At 40.1% G+C, this 20,046-nt stretch overlaps 1 protein-coding gene across 5 annotated transcripts in view; it reads left to right on the top strand.

Annotated features, from left to right (window-relative positions):
- phkb (phosphorylase kinase, beta) overlaps positions 1 to 20,046 on the top strand; it is a 102,007-nt gene that overhangs the window by 25,650 nt on the left and 56,311 nt on the right. For all 5 annotated transcript variants that reach the window (XM_034570793.1, XM_034570802.1, XM_034570775.1 and 2 more), the window contains 6 exons: positions 1,053 to 1,160; positions 2,421 to 2,501; positions 6,618 to 6,733; positions 12,030 to 12,093; positions 15,752 to 15,847; positions 18,019 to 18,216. In XM_034570793.1, the coding sequence (XP_034426684.1) occupies positions 1,053 to 1,160; positions 2,421 to 2,501; positions 6,618 to 6,733; positions 12,030 to 12,093; positions 15,752 to 15,847; positions 18,019 to 18,216 (663 nt within the window). The remainder of the gene's footprint in view (positions 1 to 1,052; positions 1,161 to 2,420; positions 2,502 to 6,617; positions 6,734 to 12,029; positions 12,094 to 15,751; positions 15,848 to 18,018; positions 18,217 to 20,046) is intronic.

Below are 20,046 nucleotides of genomic sequence, written 5' to 3'. Positions count from 1 at the left end.
AATTTCAGTCTAAGGCTTCACGCTTTAAAGCTTACTTTTTTTAGGGACTAGAAGAAGCTGAGTTGGCCCCGAGTGGTAGCGGAGGGAGCAGGTGCCCTTAATATCCAATAAACACAGCAGCCATTGCAGCATAACACATTCCAGCACGAAGATGGATCATTATCAGGCATGACCTTAAAACAGAAGGTTTACAACTGTGATTAAAGCTGCCCCTGTGGTAGACTGTAGCTGTGTCCCAATTCAGGGCCCGCCTCATTCAGAGGAAGTGTTCTACTCCTTTGTTGGTTGCGTAGTGGATAAAAAAAGCCGATTCGTCATCAGCTCACACTCGCCCGCAGACATTGGCAAGGTGCAATTAAGTAGCAATGACAGAAGGTGTAGAAGTCCGAACCAACCAACACTGGACAACCAACAACAGATCTGCAGTTAGACATGATGAGAAAGTGTGATGCAATCGGTCTTAAAATTCTGCCTCCAAAAGAAGCGGCTCTCGAAGTGAGACACAGCTCGACTCTTTACAGAGGAAATTTATTGACAGTAAACGCCCTCGGTAAAATTTCGTGTTTTTTCAAATCATCGGTTTTCTTTTTTCTTTAGTTTTTTTTTACATCTTGTGTCAGTCTGCTTCCTGTCGTCATGTGTTTCCCGGCCTTTTAACAATCCTCACCTGATCTCCGCCTGCTTACCTGCCCCTGCTGTTTTCCTCCCGTTGAACCTTTTTAAGTAATGCACTGTGTTCTCTTGTTCTCTGCCAGATTGTCTGTGTAACTGATTGTGTGTGCATTGCTCTCTGATTTCTTACTTGCCTTTTGGTTTCTTTTTTTGTCCATGACTGTTTGACTCCATCAGACTGCTGACCTCAGTATGACCCTGGGCTGTCTGAGTTAAGATCTGGCTGTTTTGAAGTTTAGTCTTCTTTCTGTGTCTTTCTCTGCACCTGCATGTCAGTTTGTTTTTTACACTCTGTCTCTCGCTCTCTTTTATTTGCTCACTGCTTTCCCTCAACCACTCATTCTGATCCTCTCCTCTGTCTTTGCATCTCTTTATACCAGGTGGAGCAGTTTAAACAGGATCCCAGCCCCTCTAAGTGTCTGCACTCAGTGTTCGACGTAGACACCGGTGACGAGGTTCACTCCTACAGCGACTACCACCACCTGCAGGTCAGCCATTGAGCAGACATGTGGAGAAATCCTTCAACAAAAAAATCCTTTACATATATGCATGTAAACAATGTATAGTTGTGTTTTGGATATATGCATTACTATGTATATGTATATATATCCACTTCAATGAAATATCCTGATGGAGTGCTCATATGTAAGGTTGCTGGTTTCAATGAATCTCACTCAAAGACTGTACAGTATATTAAGATGGATGACATATCTCCACATCCTCACAAGACCCAGAAATGATGCTAAAATATCCTGGATTATATGAATACAGCCATTTTACGTAGCAAGGTCCCACGTACACTTGAGCAAGACTGAATAAAAAGTAAATCTTTGCTGTTGATCATGACGTTTATTAATGTTGTAATGATGAGAGATACCTGAAATGTTAGAAGCCATCTTTAAAAAAAATTTATTTGACATGTTCTTTCACGTTGTAGTTTGCCTCATGTCCCATCCATTAACATGGAGGCAGCAGGGTTTATGACCTATACTGCAGCGAGCCACCAGGGGGTGATCGAGACGTTGTGGCTTAATTATAGGGAGCAGCCATGTCATTCATCTTTATATACAGTCTGATATAACAATATTAGAAATAAATGGACTGGCTTTGGTGAGAAAAGAAACTCAATGGGAAATGACCCTCGCTAAAGATGAATGAACAACAGGATAAACAAATTAGACTATCGACCTCTTAGTGACAGCTTTATTTGTTGAGTGTCATGCAGGGAAAAAAAGTGTCACTTGCTCTTCTGACCTTGGCATACATGTACAGTTGTAAAAGGGACTTGACCTCAGAGATGGATGTGCATTAAATTGGAACTAAACAACTTATTATTCTGTCAATGCAATGGACAGAGGTCAATTTGATGTGTAATGTTTGGATGGAGGGTGGCCAATAAATCAATAGAGGTAGATGGAAAATCTGAATAAAACCACAAGGTTACTTGCCTGTGACAAAGGAAAACACAGAAATCATCAAAGCTGTATTAATGTTAAGCACTTACTCTGTATCCATTTATTTCTTGGCTGTTATTTCTTTTCCAGCAACTTTGCCGTGACGTGAATTGCATTATTGATGATACCAATCCAATGCCAAAGGCCTAATAGCTAATATACTGCTCGCGCCTACAGTATGTAGGAAATCAAAAAAAGCTGTATTGGCAAATTTGGAAATATCACACAGTGTACAAATGGCAGTTTTTTTTCTTGTTGGTATCTCATCTCTCCTTTCCTCTGTTATTGCTTCAGATTGATGCTGTTTCTCTGTTTCTGCTGTACCTGGTGGAGATGATCTGCTCTGGTCTTCAGATCATTTACAACACTGATGAGGTAAACAAGACACTAAAATGGCTGCTGAGGTGATTGATTTATGGATTTACACCCTGACCGGTTGATTGTATCTGATGTTTTCTGTTCCATCTACCAGCAGCAATCAGTGTCCATCTTAGGTATAACCACTGACATCATTTTATAATAAGTATATAATAATAATAAGTAATTTAGGTCAATTATCCTAGGTCTATTGGAAGTGTTTTTAGTCTTGCTAGTACAGTATAGTGGCTCCAGCAATGTCAGTGTCAGTCAACTACATTGGTTGAAGCTGACATATCTTAACTATTGTATGCACCCTGATACCGGTAGGGTGAAACCTACGGACTGGATCATTCCTGGCTTTTATTTAGTGGCAAGAGCAGGTCAGCCAAGTACCTGCAAGAGAAATGGCATAACCATCAGCCTCAAGAGTTATTGGCTTGTTATTGCTAATCCCAAACACGCTAACACTAACACACCATTCTTGAATGGAGAAAGCAGTAAACATTGTATCTGCTAAATAGCAGCATGTTAGCATTTTCATTAGCATGCTGATATTAGCATTTAGTACTATTACTGTTTTACCTCAGGAAGCTGCGAATATGTGGATTAGCATGCTGATATTAACATTTAGTACTATTACTGTTTTGCCTCAGGAAGCTGCGAAAATGGGGAGTTTTAGTCTAAGTTCTCCTTACCTGACTTCACAGTATACTGTCTGTCTTTGAGTATACTGTCAACATTTTTATAGATTGCATAATCATGGTCTGGCAGGACGGTGGTGAAGTGGTTAGCACTGTCACAAGAATGTTCTTGGTCCAACCCCATTACGAGTTTGCATGTTCTCCTTGTGTCTGCGTGGGTTTTCTCTGACTTCTCTGATTTCATCCTAAAGTCCAAAGACATGCAGAATGAGTTTAAGTTAACTGGAGAAATTTAAATAAACTCTAAAAGGTTTGAATGTGAGATTGAATGGTTTTATCTCGCCTTTTTACCATTGTCAACTGGGATTGGCTCCAGCCCCCTCGCTACCCTTAAAGATAAGCGTTACAGGTAATGGCTGGATGGATGAACATGTTCTGTAATAATATGTCCTGAAGCATCTTTAAGCTTTTCATTTAAAAATGTTATCGTGAAAATGTCTCACAGTAAAACAATGTTTACGCTAAAACAAATTTTAGACCCACTGATATTCACAAACATAAAAATTTGTGATGCCACCTCCTGAGGTTCCAACTAGCTGCTATAAAGTGAGACCTAGAGGTTTATAAAGCCAGTTAGATGTACCCTAAATCCCCCCCAGATATCCTAGAGCCGACACAAATGTAGGATCAGGGGACAGTATCTCACTTTTATAGCTCGGCTCACGTTTAGATTTTTTCGGAGACGCTCAATCGACTTTCAACAGGGAAACGTTTCGATGATTTCATTGTGGGGGCTTTAATGTTCTCCTGGGAATCCAACCAGTAACGTCTTATTTGGCAGCACACCAGCTTTATTCATGACTACCACTGAAAAGCTTCTTTGAATGCTTCTTTCTTAGTTTGATGTATCTGTCTGCTGTCAGTTTTTGTCTTCTTTACGCTCGGCTCTTAATAAACCAACAAGGCGATGCAGCTGTTAAATTTACGCGCTGTGCTGTTTACTGTGTGGCCTTCAGGAGCAGTTGGAACTTCATTAATTCTGTCAAGTTTTTATAGTCGTCTTATTTACAGATTTACTAACTGCTACAGAGCGACAAAGTTTGTGCTTCTGGTAATGGAGTTCACCATTTGTTTGCTAGATTGGGCCTTATCTTAAAGGGGACATAGCATGCAAATTCCACTTTGTTAGTGCTTCTACAGGTTAATGTGGGTATCTGGCATGTCTACCAACCCAAAAACTCTGGGAAAAAAACACTCGCGCGTTTTGTTATGGTTCCTCTAAGTCAGAAACGTCATGCTTGAGCGACTCGATTGAGCTTCCTGGGTTTTGTGTCGTAACAAGGCACTGGAAGTCTCCCTACATGGCCTCTCTTTCTCTCTCTGTCTGCTTGTGTGCTTGTAGTGGATGGGCAGAGGGGGACATTTAATTATGTGATTGGGAAAATTAAAACTCCAGGACAACAGAAGGGGAATACAAAGTATGGGATGCATATTTGATAATTTATATCATATAAAATATGTAATTTATATTGTTTAAAATCATGGGGGGAGAGGGGGGAGGGGGGAGCTGGCTCATTCGCATTTAAAGGAACAGGCACTCAAAACAGGTCACTCTGTGGAGGGCTGTTTTATACAGGGTAAAAAGGGTGCTGTTTGAAATAATCCTTGTGGTATTTTGACCAAAGTATGTTACAGACATTTCATTAAGACCCCAAGGAACCATATCAACTTGTGGTAAAATGGGCATGCTATGTCCCCTTTAAGAAAGTGAGGACATGACCAACATGGCACTTATAAATGGGAGCATGCTGTCTTCACTGTGTTTACACAACCACTCCTCAATAACCTCTCATTTTCCTCATTTTCTCAATCACTGATGGCAAAGAAGTTGACATATTGTATTGTTTTCTGAGGGCTGCCCTGTTTCTGCAGCAGCTGTAATTTGCATGTTTAAACAGTACTTATCAGGTTGTGTAATTCAAACTGAAGCAGTCTGACCCCCCATCGTCCTCCGCCACCCACCCTTGTATGAGCAAACATCAAATCCACTGAGCAAAAAGGACTTGTGATTTGTGGTCCCACTGAAACGCATTCAATTTGGACTAATCGCATTATTACGGCGTCATTTATTATTTTGTTGTGAGCTGCCACTGCTTGTGAGGTTCAATGGCGTTTACTTTACTGAGCTGGAAGCTGTATTGCGGTATTTCTTTTTTTATCCATGAAGTGGTAAAGAAAGGCTGGTGAAGATGCACTATCAACCTCTTTCCAGATGCCATTTTCAGTTTCATTCAGCATGAAATGGAGCGTCTCATTAGCTTGCATGTATCTCCATCTTTGTGTTTTTTTTCAAATGATACAGGTGTATGCATTTTGTTTTTACAGTCATAAGAACATGGTTCTTGAGAATGTCTGCAAACACCCTCCAAAAGAAAGCAGCTCTGGCTGCAGGGCGACAGAGAGCCTTGTTTGGCTGGTGGGCAGTAACATTCATTAAGATACCATTAAGATACTAAAAAGTTCCCCTAGTTAATCACTCCTCTCATAAAAACCCAAATAAGAGGCAGAGCAAACACCTTTCTCTCTTTCTCTCTCTTCCCCTGCCTCGTCTGCTTAGCTCCCTCCTTGCCTGCCCTCCTTCCTTCACAATCTGGCCTATTTAAGTCCTCACACAGGTTCTATCTGCTTCTCTCCATCTTTCTCCTTCACTCTATCATCTCTCTCTTCTCTCTCCCCTGCTTTGTCATTTTAGATTAAATCTCCCATCAGTCAGGCACACACACACACACACACACACACACACACACACACACACACACACACACACACACACACTGCTACTTTCAGGTCTTTTTAATCATTAAAGGCCTTTAAGTCATCAAACATTCCATGTCTCTCTCTTTCTGTTTTTTTCTGGATGTACACATTGGTTTTGATTTGTATTTTTCAGCACAGCCCATGTGAGCAAGATGATAGATACGAGAAACTTCCCGACTTTGTTAATTATAACTTAGAAATTATGAGTCCACTGTCTTTTTTTTGAGGTGATGGAATCAAGGAAACTGCTGATGGGTTCCTGGAGTCTGTAATGAAAGGGTGATTCACTGATAATTAAAAATCTGTAATTAATGGAATGAAGTTGTGATATGTGTCCCTTTAGTCTCATGAGACAATGATGCTATAGCTTCATATGCTGCAGCCATAGCTATTTAATTACACCTCGTGTGTGGCTGCAGGGCGAGTTTGAGCGTGAGCACTGATGAGGAATCGGCTTTCATGTCTACTTTACTAACCTTTCCAATGAGAGCGAGAGTCACACACCTCAACCCAGATCAATATCAAAGGTTGCGCATTACTGTATGTGCATGTGCAGGAGACTGTGCATGTTATGTGTAGCTGCAGCAAAAGATGTGTGTCTAAGATGCTGTATGTTTGTATGCAGGTAATCTTTATTGCCTTCCTGTGTTTGATTTGTGTTTTCTGTGTGCAGGTTTCCTTCATCCAGAACCTGGTGTTCTGTGTGGAGAGGGCCTACAGGGTGCCTGACTACGGCATGTGGGAACGAGGCAGCAAATACAACAATGGCAGCACTGAGCTGCATTCCAGGTCTGTCAATAGCTCAGCAACACAGGCACACACACACAAACACACATCAATAATTGTACATATTGGAATGACTGCGAAATGCCGATATGCAGTCACTCTGAGGGAAGACTTTCCTGGCATACAGTATCTGTAACATCCACAACACTTAACCAAGGTTGTCTAAATCCCTGTTGCCAGCTGCATCAGTGTAGTTTACCATTCACCAGCGTGTGTTGGTGTCGATAAAAGAGAAACAATACTTGGATCACAGAGAAGCTACAGGAAGGGTCTGACCGAAATAGGTTTTTATTTTCTCCTAACTGCAGATGGGAAGCGTGCTGTAAAGAATAAATAAAACATTGACTCCCAGTGAATATACTCCCACAGCTTTATAGAACAGTGTCACGAGTCTCTGCTGTAAATTTTACAACAATTCTAGCGTTTCATAGATTCTGCTGCCCATGCCCATGTAGCGTGTCTGTGTGTGTGGGTGGGTGTGTGCATGTGGGTTTGTTTGTGGGTATGTGGGTGTATGTGATAGCAGGAGGGTCTTCAAAAATAAACTGAAGGTTTTATTGAACTGAGACCAGAACATAAAACATGCCACATACAAGTCATTTAATATATCAGAAAGCAAAAAGTAAATGTGTTTTGAAAAGGAAAGTCATTTTAATTCTCCCTGTGAACAAGGATTACAGAACTGAAATGTGTTAATTAAAAAAAAAATACTAAGCCTTTTAATCAGCTTTTGTTTGGTCTTAATTTTAACTGATGGATACCTCCAAATAAATGTTTTTTTTTTTTTTAATGCTATATTCTTTGCCTGTATTAAAGCTGGTTTCTTTTAATGAGAAAGAGAAACCATTACATTTTGGGGCAGATTTGAATCGGTGCAGATTCTGGGATTCTTTCACTCTCTTAAACACTGTGGCATTTTGTGCGCTCAACATTTTAGCTGATTTCTCAGAAAATAATTCATGGAATATAGAAGACTGATATTTATGAGTTTGTGCAATTTGGTGCAGATCCAAATAAAAATTTGGCCTAATGAATTTAAATGTGGTCTCATTATGAGACTGTTGGGCCTTTGCGGAGGTATGCTCTCTAAATGCCCCTCTAGTTACCTCATAAGGTTTATATGGGGAAAGCTTTAGACGCAGAGCAGCTTTAGCATTTGTAGTGGTGTTTGTGTACACCTGATGGAAGAAGACCTGTATTCACCAATACTAACTCGTCTCTACCTATTCCTGAGGGAAATATCTGGCTGTTTGGCTGCTAAATGCTTCACTATCCCTATTGACTCTGGTCATTTGCAGGTTGAAATGCGACTGAACATGATGCTGCTGAGAGCGGTGACAGAGAACTAAAAGAACTATAAGTAAAGTTTTGGGCCGTAAACCCAAAACAATCTCGTACGAATAAAACAACTACATAGTTACACTTTTCTTAACCCATATCTCATGAATGTTAGATTAATAAAAATAATAGAAATATTGACCCTCATTCTTCTCCTCCCCCCTTCATGAGGGGGAACCAGCAGGATATGCAGTAGCACACAGTACCCATTCCACATACTTGACACTTGAAAGTTTCATGGTAATCTGCCCAGTAGTTTTTGTGTAATCTTGCTAACAAACCAACCAACCAACCAACCAAAAAATAGGGGTTCAAATATAACCTCCCAGGTGGAGTTAACAATATTTTTGCAAAAGGATGCAGCAGCAAATGCTGTATGTATGAAGAAAAAAAGAAGAGGATCACCAGGTTCATCAGACGAGTGTGTAGGGATGGTGTGTATGTACTGATGGAAAGGTCATATCAACCCAATTCGTTAACTACATAACCTCTATCAACGAGTAACTTGCAATAGTTTGACTTATTAACTTCTATGATAATACGGATTTCTGACCACATGTTAAAACACCAGCACTGCCACTGAATTACATTGAGTTTTTGTTACGTGCTCTTAACTGATTCATCTTCCAAGGACGAACTGGCCTCCCTCTCCCCCAGTGTCATGATAAAGATCCTCAGTTTCTACCACTGCTTATCTGGAGGAGGCATGTTTCAGTTATTTTTCTCCAGCAATTCAAGGCTATTGGCAGCAGCTTGCCAAGATATCCTCAAGAAAAGATAACAAATTCAATGTAATGTACAGCCACTGTGTCTTGTGCCTCTTCTGTTTCCTTTCCCTCATCGTCATGCTCTGGATTTCCACGATTAGTGAGCAAGCTTACACACGTAGTTGCATAATATGATTAAAAATGCAAATAGTGAACTGGGGCAGGGGCAGATACAGAATGGCTCCATGCAAATAGGATGTGTAAATAATAGAATTGAGCAGTGATTTCTACTCCCAGAGTGCCGGTGGGCACAAAAAGGCTCAGAGAAAACGAGAACAGGACAGGATCAGTTCGTATTGAGTGTTTGAGAGAAGTAGTTTGTCCATATCAAATCAAATCAATCATTTAAATTGCTTTTGCGTCATGTTTATCCCCACACTCGGTCAAACCGACAGACTGGCGCGGTTTTATTTAAAGTAACCTATCTAATCTCATAATCATGAGCTGTACTGAAATATCCCAAGTTGTGATGAGATAAATATAATTTTATTACAATTAGTTAAACACGACTGTGCTCATATGTTTATGAATATTTCATGATAGTGTTTTTATTTTAAATTTACAACAGCACAAATTAAAATAATCGGGGAATTTGCTGTAACATGATTAATGCTATTTTTGCCAGATAACAATGGTTTAAATGGTTTTTGGTAATTATATTACTAACTAATAACTCATAATATTGACTTTGGACAACTTTTAACTTTAATTACATTGGGTCCTGCACTAGAAAATATTTTGGTCCTCTCTTGTTGAGGAGCATTTTATCAGGCTCTAAACCTTTCTGTTTTCTCAAGCCTATGAGCAATGTTAGTGTGAATAAGTGTGTGTGTTTGCTGGGACTGGTTGGGGCAGTGTGTGTGTGTTTGTGTGTCTCATTGTATAATGAGTATGTTTTCATACTGTATAATGCTTCTTTATCATCGCTAATGCTATGCCACTGTGCAGCATATGCTGGTTGTTTTTTTATGTATTTTTCTTAAATGTAAAGTATATCAAATTTATTTGTAACGAAATGTGCTTTATAAAAAAAATTTGCCTTGCCTATTTCTCTTTTTGGCCAACTCTCTCCTACCACTCTCATCAACTGATAAAACCATCTTGAAGCACCTGTTCAGCACCACACAACTGACACACAAAGTTAGTAAGCATAGCGAATAAACCCAGTAGAGCATATTTCCCTCATAAATTCAGACCATAAACACTAGAGTGAAAAATGTACTTACACTTGTCAGGTTGCTAGACGCACTACTCCAAAGGAATGCTAATGTTGCTCTGTGTCTGTTTGATGTGTAAATGGTAAACCTTTAGTGAGCATGTTCCCCACATCGACTTAAAAAATGTGTTAATATGCCAGTGTCAATCTTAGACCTTCAGTAACTCTTCTTTAGTTTAAAAAAAAATAATTTATTGTGGCCACTTGGGATTAGTGGAAGCAAGTTCTGAACACAAAACTGGTATATCTTCAGCTTTTTAGTTGAAATGCTGAACAACTAATATTTGCTTGTTTACACAACCAGTAGTTATGGACCAATATTTTCATTCAGCCCTGTTTGATTAATTTAAGCCAAATATTGACTCGCTTTTAGCTCAACATTTGGTCTCAACCAACACCAGAGAGAAATATCTGTCTCTTTAGTTGCTAAATGCTCAATTGTGTAAAAATCAGCTTTTTCACAGGGAGCAGCTATCTACTAAACAGCGGGAAACGATGATATGAGAGTTGTGAGTGTGAAAGAATACAATTATGTTTCGGTCCAGAGCTAAATGCAATGACTGACAAACTCAGTATGAAGTGGCGTAAAGCTGGACAGATAGTCAGGGTAATATTCTCCTTAGCTTCATGACTGCCAGAATTGTCTCAACTAGATTGTTATCTTATCTGCAAATCTTAATTACCTTTGCAAAAGAGTTTGTGTTTTCACCCCTGTATGTTTTTTTAGAATTAAGATTTCACAAAAACAACTAAATTGATTTCTACAAAGGTTGGTGGAAGTATGTGGTATTTGTCAGGGAAGAACCCATTACATTTTGTCATGGATTAGGATCAGGGGATGGACCCTGGAATATTTTTTGTATCTATTTCTTTAACACTGGGAGAATGGCGTTTTCCATTTTCCATTTTCACAGATTTCCCAGGGATTAATTCATGGAACTTGATGAAAAAACATCACATACATTGAGCAAACTGACATGTATGAGTTGTGGCCTGATTGAATTTAATGGGACTGGAGGTATATGCTCTACTGAGGGCCATTCCAGTTATAGCTGCGTTAACATCTTGTTGTGCTGATTAAACACACAGCAAACCTGGGCAAACAGGGACCATACACAATGCCCCAGGGACAAGACATTGTGTGGTGTTTGGCAATAGGGGCCCACATAATATCCGAAATATGAAGAAGCAAATGAAGCAATCAACCCAATATGACCTCGACAGTACTGTATGTAAAGGCATTGACTGTAAGAGTAGCATCATATTGTTTTGGCAGTCTGCAGAAAAATCTACTGGACTAACAGTCTTTTTCATCATGCGAAACTTTGGCTCCTACTTTCAGCGGAAAGTGTTGAATCATGAACCTGTTTCCTAGAATCACTATTTAAAAACACCTCCTGTTTCCTGACGAAGCATCAAATGTCCTCTATCTCTGTGTGAGGTGCTGGCAGCCCCACTGGCCACTACTGGCCATTTTCCTGTATGTGTGTGTGTGTGCATGTGTGTGAACAGAGCTTTCTACAGAGCTACTTTCACAGAGATCTTTTCAGGCTGAATTTGCCAACCACCCAAAGTATTTTAAGCGTCGATTCAGGCTTCACTAATGGCATTGAATCCATTTTTGATATGTCAGCAAATCTGCTGCCAGTCTTCGCCAAGTTTCCTGCAATTGTTTTTACCTCCCCCCTTTTCTTTTCAAGGGAAATGTTGGCAGGGTAGAAAGGGAAACAAAATGATAGTGAAATTGATTCACATTTAGTCTGCATCTCAATCAGAGTAGCCAGCCAGAGAAATTCAGTGTGAGGTTCTTTTTTTAAAGAGATTCATCATCTGCAGTAGACCACAATCTCAGACCCTTCAGGTTTATTGAATCTGAGCTCATAGCAACTTAGGAGCCAAGTGTCATCCTGAGTGCTTTGTATTTTGGGGGGGCTTTTTGTATATCTGAATCAGTGAAATCTGTTTATTCTCTCTGCAGCTCTGTGGGTCTGGCAAAAGCTGCTCTGGAGGCCATCAATGGATTCAACCTGTTTGGAAACCAGGTATTTGAATAATTCACCTACTCCTCGAACATTTTCTCGCCCTCGTATGTTTTCACCTGTGTCTCGTCTAGTTGTGTCTCATGACACAAGATCGCATTATAGTTAGACGGCCTAGTTTCTAATTCAAGAGAGGCCTGCAGAGGCCTCATTACAGCTCCGTACCTCAACAAGATGCTTGATGCGTGCAGCGCCCTCAGTAGGTGAATGAATGGAAAGGCATGGATGTAGACATCATAAGCATAATTAGTATGGATGCAAGATTTTGTCACCATCAGGAGATTAATTTACTTTGTGTTTGGTTCTGCAAATTGGTTGTGTTTCTGCAGACTTTGAGTGATGCCCACAGTTGATGTTTGTTCCCACTCTGCTTTACAATGTCCATTAGTGCATATGTGTATTTTTTTTTCTTGCTTCGGGGGACATTCGTTACAACTGCTAACAGGTCTGAAAAAGAAGCCTTCCACTTAACAAGCCTCCTCCTATTATCTTACCTTCTTCTTCTTCCTCTTTTTTCCAGTTGTGCTCCACTTTCTCCACCTAATGCTTCTGAACATGGTGTGGGGCTGTGAGGATGAGTGCATATTAAAGTCAGCGTTGGTGTTTCTCTTCTGATCAGCTGCAAAGTTATGGGCTTTAACCATGCCTGGAAATAGATTCTGTCATCGAGCGCAGCTTTTTGAAAGAATCCATTTGTAAATGCTGCTTTATGATCCATGATCCACACTCTCCGTGTGTGTGTGTGTGTGTGTCATCCAGTTTCTTGTCCCTCTGTGGGAATGGAAGTGCTACAAGTTATTCACATGCTTATAATTGATCACTATCATTCTTGATTTTCCAGGTAACTCTCATCCTTCCAACACCAAGTCTTTCCCCCCCAAAACCCTTTAACTGCAACATTAAGCACATTATGAAGTCCGCTATCACATTTTACACCTGCTGTAGACTCTGGTGGGCATGTGACACATTTAGCCTTTGTACTAGATCAATGGACAGGCAGCCTTCGGTTCATGAAGTTTTGATTTTCCATGATCCTCAGGAGTCACAGAAACGGATGCAAAGATGGCAGCTTTGCGGGGTGATGAGTCGAAGTGGGTGGATAACATTCATCTCTGCGAGAGGAGGATCCTTCAACTTTAAAGCCAGTCATTAAATTCCCAGAGCTGTCTACACACACGGATGGACAATCGAATCCTAACAGGTTACGCTCTCTATCCAGGGATTGTCACCTAATTCACACAGTCAAAGAGCAGGGATGCAGTGGAGCTGGGGGACACCTGCCTCAATCCAGCGATGTCCTCTTTTTCCTTAGTTATTTATTTTCCCCCAGAATAGTTTCGTTTTCTTTGCACACATGAATCTTTGAGTTTCATTTGTGCATATCACTGCACAGAAAGCTGATACACATTGTGTCATTATATGGTCTTTGAAAGGCGTATACATATTCTACTTTCAAACTTTAATTATATACTATAATAACAGCAGTGACATTGATGCCTCTCTGGAATAGATTATGGTGGTTCATAATTGACTCATATTGTAATCACATTTTCACAAAAGAGTGGCGAGGGCTAAATGTCCGGTAGTGGTTCTGATTTCTCTACCTCTTGCTGATATTTGATCCATCTTCCTGAGCAGTATGTGTCCCCAGAGTGTCATGCAGTTCAGTTTTCAGAACCCCCCTTCCTTCCAGAGCTGTTTATAGCAATATGACCTTTTTTAATGTTGTTCAGTTTCAGAAGCGTCGCTGAGCTGAATTATGTAGGCCAAAAAATACAAAATACAAAAAAGCATTTTAAAATCAGCTGGACTCATTTAAGCACTGCAACTGTTGTGAACATTATTGGGGTAGGAGTGTGAGTGTTTTTTCCAGCATGAACAACGCAAATCCAGAATAAAAGGAAAATCACAAGAAGCAGATCAACCGGCCAAAAAAACATACTGCATTCTTTTAAAATGCCTTGTATGTCACTTTTACCATAAATGGACATCTCAATAGCAGCATGCAGTGTTGAGCACTGTAGCCCCACTGCAAGAAGGTTCTCGGTTAGAATCCTGGTTTTATTCAAATCCAGGTTCAAATTTCGGTTTGCTTTCTGTGTGGACTTTTCATGTTCTCCCTGTGTCTTTGTGGGTTTTCTCCGGGTACTCTGACTTCTTTCCACAGTCCAAAGACATGCATATTGGGGTTTGGTTAATTGGAGACACTACATCGACAAAAGGTGTGAATGTGAGAGGGAAAGGTTGTTTATTTGTTGGCCCTGTGATAAACTCATGACCTCTCGCCCAATGTTGAGTGGGATTAGTTCAAGCTCCCCCTGTGACCCGCAAAGGATAAGCAGTACAGATGATGAATAGATGGACACCTCAGGTTCATATCTTAAAAACTGTGTGGTCAGCTCAAAATAAATAGAAAAATAAAGAAATACAAATATTTCTCCACTGCTCTTACTCCAGATGAAACTGTAAAGTGTTAACCAACAGAAAAGACAGTTTGTAATATTCAGTTTTACTATATAAAGAAAATGTTAACCCACTGAATGCAACCACAGCCTGAGCACACATTCAAGGAACTACGTACTTCTTACATTGTGCTGCAGTAACAGCAGAAAAGGTTTCTGCGAAAGGGTCACTTCACTGATGTGTCATGCAGCTGCCTACATCGCTGGCCAGCAATCCACTGCATTATGCAAACTACCACAAGAAAGCTTGCTGATTTGACTAAAAGTCCAGACAAGACCTGTTTTTGGAGGGACAAAAATAGACTCTGACAATATTCATACATAATGCATCTAGCATTACATTAGAAACTCCTTAGCAGGTAGCAGAAATTGACTCAGTTGGTTTTATGTGGGCAAAGCTGATGGAGGGATGAACGGGCCAGGTTTGACCACTTGCCTGACTAAGTAAAAACATGAACTGCCGCCCTCCCTCTCTCCCAGAGTTGTTTAAGTGCACTGGACACACAGGCTGACCTTTTACTAGCATCCCTTTGTTGTTGTACATGGGGACTTTTCAAGCGATGGGATGACTCTTGACTCACTCTTCTTCAAGCACTCCCACACTGTACTTCAAAAACACATGCAACCCAAAAATATCAGCCTCTTACAGTGAAAGAGTGTGTTTTGATGTGCGGAGGTGTGAGATGTGATGGTGGGCGCTTTAAAGTGGGTTTCAAAGGAGCTATTCGTAAGCTGTATGCTAATGCTACATAACCAATGTTCGCATTAACAGTTGAGGGCTAACAAATCTAGTGCAAACACTGCTTGTTCAGAATAAAATGTCATTGCTCTACTTGCTAAAGCTGTGTCCAGCAGTGGAAAGCTGCCTCTGCTGAGGTTAGTCCCGACCCTGCTGGCCCGGTTCATCACTTTCCGATACTGTAGCATCAAGTCTCTTTGCTCTGATTACGTTTTTTCTCATGTCTTTCAAACACATCATGGCAAAAACAAAAAATGTGTGTTAGCAAAGAAAATGTACAAATGACACAAAAGTTGAGCTGTATGCTCTATTTTTTTTCTGATAAATAATGGAGGATTGTGCATTTCTGTGGATAAATTTGAATCTCTATTGTTATGTAATCCATGTTGCTGTCGTCTCTGTGAAAGGTGAATAGTTCAGCCGTGTCAATGATGTCTTATGTATGTGTTTTACTCTGCAGGGCTGTTCGTGGTCAGTGATATTTGTGGACCTGGACGCCCACAACAGGAACAGGCAAACCCTCTGCTCCCTGCTGCCCAGAGAGTCTCGCTCCCATGTGAGTCCATGTGAGATTTGTAGAGATCATTTACAATGAGCAATTATATAAAATCTAGACACAATGTAAAAATGCATTTTAAATCTTAAGCCATGTTTGTACAGTGGCTTAAGGGACGACAATGTCAACCTCTCCATCACTTTGGTAAAGACTGAAATATCTTAACATCCATTATCATAATCATATTAGGCTAATCATATCATAATTTAACTCAAACTCTGCAAACAACCTCAGGTAGAAACTGAAAGGACTGTAGAATTTTTAGTCTTGTTTTTAAAAAAAATCCTTTCTTGGTTAAAAAAGACACAATGTATTCATTAATTATATCACTGTATAACATTATTTTTTATTTATTTAAATAAATTTTGGCTCAGAGCTAGTAAGCTGATCTCTGGGTGATCTTAGAAAAATGTCGTCTATTGCATGCTGTTACAACCTCCTCCCCCCCTTCTCGCTCTCTTTGACTCTGAGGAGCAGCTGTGTGCATAATCTCTAGCAATCAAAGACTGAAATAGAAGCCTGCCACACACATGCCAAATCTTAAAAGGTTAATTTCACACATCAAACAAACCACTTACTAACGTCAATACATCAAGTGAATATCTGTACTTGGACGGTGCATTTCCCTCATGATGCCCTTCACGGCACTGTCCATCCCTGTGCTTTTGATGGTTCCATGTTTGCAAGTGGTGGCAGAGCTGCAGGGAGGTAAAGTTAAAAAAGGCAGCAGAATGAACAGAGGGAAAGCAGAAGAAAAGTCCCTTCTCTCCACTCCACCGCTTGCAGGCACTTAAATGATCACAACTCTCTCACTGTGAGGGCTGAATATTTCAGGCAGAATAGCCGCCATCAGCGTGTGGGGAAATTAGTGGAATTGGACGACATGGCGTTGTAGCCGTAGAGATTGACGTTAAAAAGTGTAGTAAGGAGCGAGAGATGAACATACCAGATGACGTGAAGAGAACCAAAGTATCAAGACATTATCTGTAACTCTTATGCTATGGCAGAATGTTGTAAGACAATATTTAATTCTAGACCCATTCAATACCAGCACCAAATGTGTTCTGTTAGCTGCCACAGCTGTCGAGGATGTTAACATGTAGATTGGGGTTGTAACACGAAGTCGAACAATAAGAGAGAACTGGAGTAGACGGAGCAGCAGTTGGCTCCTCCGTGAACTGTAGAGATCCGCGCAAATTAAAAATAAGATTATAGTTCAAGACATAACAGTTGCATCAAACAGTTAAACACATCTCACACTGACAAACTGGTTCATGGCTGTTTGTGACACAAAGAAAACACTTCACTGCTGTTATTAGTTCTGTCAGCGCGTAGACAGCAGAGCCCACACAGGACATGGAGAGCAAGTCTAATTTATGGAAGCTCTTTTGCATTTGAATAAAGCTTAAATATTCATAGCTCTTTGCCATGAAGCTGGTGCTTAATAGCTTTCATTTCCATTGCTTAATAGAGTAACCATACAAAAATGTAATGAGAGTATTAGATGACCAGTCATAGTGGTTTGTCGGGCCTAATAACAATATTCATTCCTAACGATTGCTCCAATTGAAATTTAATTTGGCAGTCCTTGATTTTAAATATATACGGCAACTGTGCTGTTCATAACCAAAGGCTTTCACTCTTAAGCAGTGAATCCAGTCTTCAAGTCCCTTCACTATTTTCCCATCTAAATAAAAGATTTTTCCACTTATCAATCTGTATTGAAAACAGAACATTAAAACATTTAGGAAATTTATTAAAAGATAAAATACATAAGTATTAAAAACCTTAGTTCAAGAACCTCTGGCAACTGTTTACCAGCTTAGCACTCCTGGATTCAGGGATCATGTATAATTCCTCTCTGCAGATCCTGAAGCTCTTTCAGGTTGGGTAGTGACCATTGGTGGGCAGCCATTTTCAGGTCTATTCGGAGATGTGTTGATTGGATTCAAGCCACGGCTCTGACTGGGGCACTTAAGGACATTCTCAGAGTTGTACCTAAACTACTCCTGCATTGTGTTGGTTGTGTGATTAAGGTCATTGTATTAATGGAAGATGCATCTTAAACCCAATCTGAGGTCAATAATAAGCTGTACAAAAATACAAACCATTGCTTCCAAGCAGAGATTTTCCTTCCCAATACCAATTCCGATACCTTTCTCTACCTGCAGAACACAGATGCAGCCTTGCTCCCAACCATCAGCTATCCTGCCTTTGCGGTGGATGATGATGCTCTGTACAGTCAAACACTGGACAAGATAGTTCGCAAGCTGCGGGGAAAATATGGCTTCAAACGTTTCATCCGCGATGGCTACCGCACGACCAACGAAGACAAGGATCGTCGCTACTACAAACCTGCTGAAATGAAGGTGGGTGTTGTAGACAATAGGTAAACCCCAAAAAACCCTGCAATGTTGAAATTGCTAGTCCACATTATCAATTTAGAGTTGAATACAAAAAAGAACTTGGCCTTGAGAAGCACCACTGGAGACAAAAGTCATGATAAAGAGAATGACCAATTCTACATCAGCAACTTTGCAGACAGGTGAATAAATATCACGGTCCACTGGAACCAAAGCGGATTTTCAGGTCATGGATATTTAAAAAGTAATAAAACACTGTGTTGACAAAACAGAAGCAATTCTTCAAGTATAATACAAAAATGTGCTTAGAGTTTATTTCAGGCAAACACCTGTTGAATCTGAGGAAAAGGAACATGTCTTTGAACTGCCAATGCATGAAACCTGAAAAAGTTTGAAAGTGTTTGAGTGTGACATTTGAAATGGATAAGCCTGGAAAGGTGTAATCCTTTTATGATGCTAAGAGGTCCTCCTGTGACTTCACCTCTCCCATTTCACTGTGTGTGTGTGCTCATGCATGTATATGGACTCTTGATGCTAAACAAATTGTTGCTTAAGCTGCAAAACGAACCCCCTAGAATTAATGAGCTGGTTGAGTCAGATGGAGGAAGTCACAGAGATCTAAAGCAGCAAAGCAGCTGAAGAGACGGATGTTTACATCAGTATTTGGTGAAGATCAAAACAGATGTACTTCGGTACATTTACCAGGTGGCCAGAAACAAGAAACAACTCTGTTGCTAACTATATCTACTTTATGTTTACGACTTGTGCTGCTTCCATATGGCCAAAAATCAACAACACAGATTTAACGTACATTATAGTCTAGTGTGTGTGTGTGTATATATAAATATAGTACGCATGATGTTATTGAGGTACTTCCATCAGGTAACATTTTTCTTGAAGGATTCTCTTTTACAAAGAAAATACTGCTAAAAACTTCCAAAAGGCTTTTCTTTAAATATGTTTTTCAAATAGCTACACACATAGAATATAGTTCAGCCTTGTGGCTGGCAGTGACCTGATTTTTAATGTATTTTAGCAGGACCTGACAGATTGCTGCTCGTGGCGCTCACAGCTGCGATGTGGCTCTGAAAAATGTTTGAAACAATATCACTTTCACAAAATTAAATTGCTTTTGGCTGTTCTTTTATCTTCCGAATTGTCAGAAACTTGAGAAAGGTGGAAATGAGAGTTTGCAGGTGAAAACAAACACAAAAATATTTCAGTGGTAGGGCAGTAATAGGGCGCTATCTCTGAACCACGTGGAATACTTTGAAAATAGCTTTCTTTAATCCTGCAGCTAAACTGACACAAAGACTCTTAAGGCTAAGAACTGAGAGTTTAATGCCTTTGCTCTGTCAGATTTATTGTGGAAGACACTGATGCCAATTAAGTATCAGAGAGTAAACTAATGATCACTGCTGCTGCCATTTGCCTTCCATCTACCAACAGCAATATATTTCCTACAACATCAGCAAATACTGCAAGTGAAAATAATCTAATTATAAAAGAGGACACAGTGCTGCATTGTGTTATTTATTACCCAATGCAGTAGATATAACACAAGATTTCAGATTTCAGGGTTGAAAAAAAACTGTAGATCTATCCCCCTTCCAGAAATCCCAGAAGACTGTCTACCTGCCTTTCTGTGCACTTGGCATGTGTATTGATATGGGCCCAAGGAAGTGCGATGAGTTTAACATGAATATAATTTCAATAAACAGGCAAACATTGACAGGCAGTCTGCTTACCGAGTTGAACATGTCCTCTTCTACATCCTATAATAACCTACAACAGTGCTCTGGTGGCCTGCGGGTCAAAATGAAGATTTCACCACAT

The sequence above is a fragment of the Hippoglossus hippoglossus genome, chromosome 3 (genome assembly GCF_009819705.1).
Source record: "Hippoglossus hippoglossus isolate fHipHip1 chromosome 3, fHipHip1.pri, whole genome shotgun sequence".
Taxonomy (NCBI): domain Eukaryota; kingdom Metazoa; phylum Chordata; class Actinopteri; order Pleuronectiformes; family Pleuronectidae; genus Hippoglossus; species Hippoglossus hippoglossus.
This window is presented reverse-complemented; position numbering and strand designations above follow the sequence as displayed.